The sequence below is a fragment of the Nanorana parkeri genome, unplaced genomic scaffold (genome assembly GCF_000935625.1).
Source record: "Nanorana parkeri isolate BGI_ZX_2015 unplaced genomic scaffold, ASM93562v1 scaffold3796, whole genome shotgun sequence".
Lineage (NCBI taxonomy): Eukaryota > Metazoa > Chordata > Amphibia > Anura > Dicroglossidae > Nanorana > Nanorana parkeri.
The window spans coordinates 13,706-14,779 of NW_017310064.1; the positions used below are offsets into that span (position 1 = coordinate 13,706).

The 1,074-nt window shown below is 56.3% G+C and overlaps 1 protein-coding gene across 1 annotated transcript in view; it reads left to right on the plus strand.

Moving 5' to 3' along the window:
• The window catches only part of UBA2 (ubiquitin like modifier activating enzyme 2), a 14,222-nt gene that overhangs the window by 2,453 nt on the left and 10,695 nt on the right, over nucleotides 1-1,074 (plus strand). Inside the window, exons 6-8 of the mRNA XM_018575333.1 lie at nucleotides 224-323; nucleotides 435-592; nucleotides 871-964. Of these exons, the coding sequence (XP_018430835.1) occupies nucleotides 224-323; nucleotides 435-592; nucleotides 871-964 (352 nt within the window). The remainder of the gene's footprint in view (nucleotides 1-223; nucleotides 324-434; nucleotides 593-870; nucleotides 965-1,074) is intronic.

The window sequence follows — 1,074 nt, forward strand, 5'->3', positions numbered from 1 at the left end:
TTGGCAGCATCTCATTAAAGCCAAACTAAATTGAGGGACACAGGAATTCCCACGGGTTATACTGCCACCTACAGGAGTATTGGGTAATGGCAAAAAAAAAGTAAGCCGGCCCCCCATATAACTCCTCCCCTACCCAGCGGGTTTGTTTATAGCATCATTTTTATTGCGTGTGATCCCTATTCTGCGGATCCCTATTGGTGAACCCATCTCTGCCCTCTCGCAGCTATTCAAAGATGACATCCGATACCTGCTGACCATGGACAAGCTGTGGCGGAAGAGGACTCCCCCCGTGCCGTTGGACTGGGCCAGCCTGCAGGGCGGAGGTAATTCTTTGGTGCGGTGGCTGCTGATTGGTCGGAGGGCTCTCCGTTTTGTGTGCGCGCGCTCTCCGTTGTCTGGCGGCTGAACCGTTTCTTTTGTCTTCCGTATTGAAGACTCGTCGGAACAGAAGAAAGACTCCGCCCCCGTCGGGCTGAAGGATCAGCAGGTCCTGGATGTGGCCGGGTACGCGGAGCTCTTCTCCCGAAGCGTGAGGACGTTGTGGGGGCAGCTGAAGGAGAAGGGAGAGAACTCCTCGCTTGTGTGGGACAAGGTGAGTCACCGGCGAGGGGAGCGGGCGCTGAGCGGGGACGAAGGTCTGCGGTATTTGGGGGGTGGGGGGGAGTGTTGACCGCTGACCTATCTGATGTCGGGTGCACTGAGGAATGCTGCCGCTTGGAGGAGGAGCTTCCATAGAGGAACGCTCATCATAGTCTCCCGACTTCAGATAGACTCCTCCCACACCATCGCCGCATCATAAGTGGTTGCTATGAGCAGCAGTCGTCCTTTTCTGTTTGTTCTTTTCCGGTGCTCACCGTCTGCTCCCTACAGGACGAGCCCCCGGCCATGGACTTTGTAACGTCGGCTGCCAATCTGCGGATGCACATCTTCAGTATGAACATGAAAAGCCACTTCGATATAAAGTGTAAGTGTCTCCTCCCTCTCACGCGTCTCCTCCCTCTCACGCGTCTCCTCCCTCTCACGCGTCTCCTCCCTCTCACGCGTCTCCTCCCTCTCACGCGTCTCCTCCCTCTC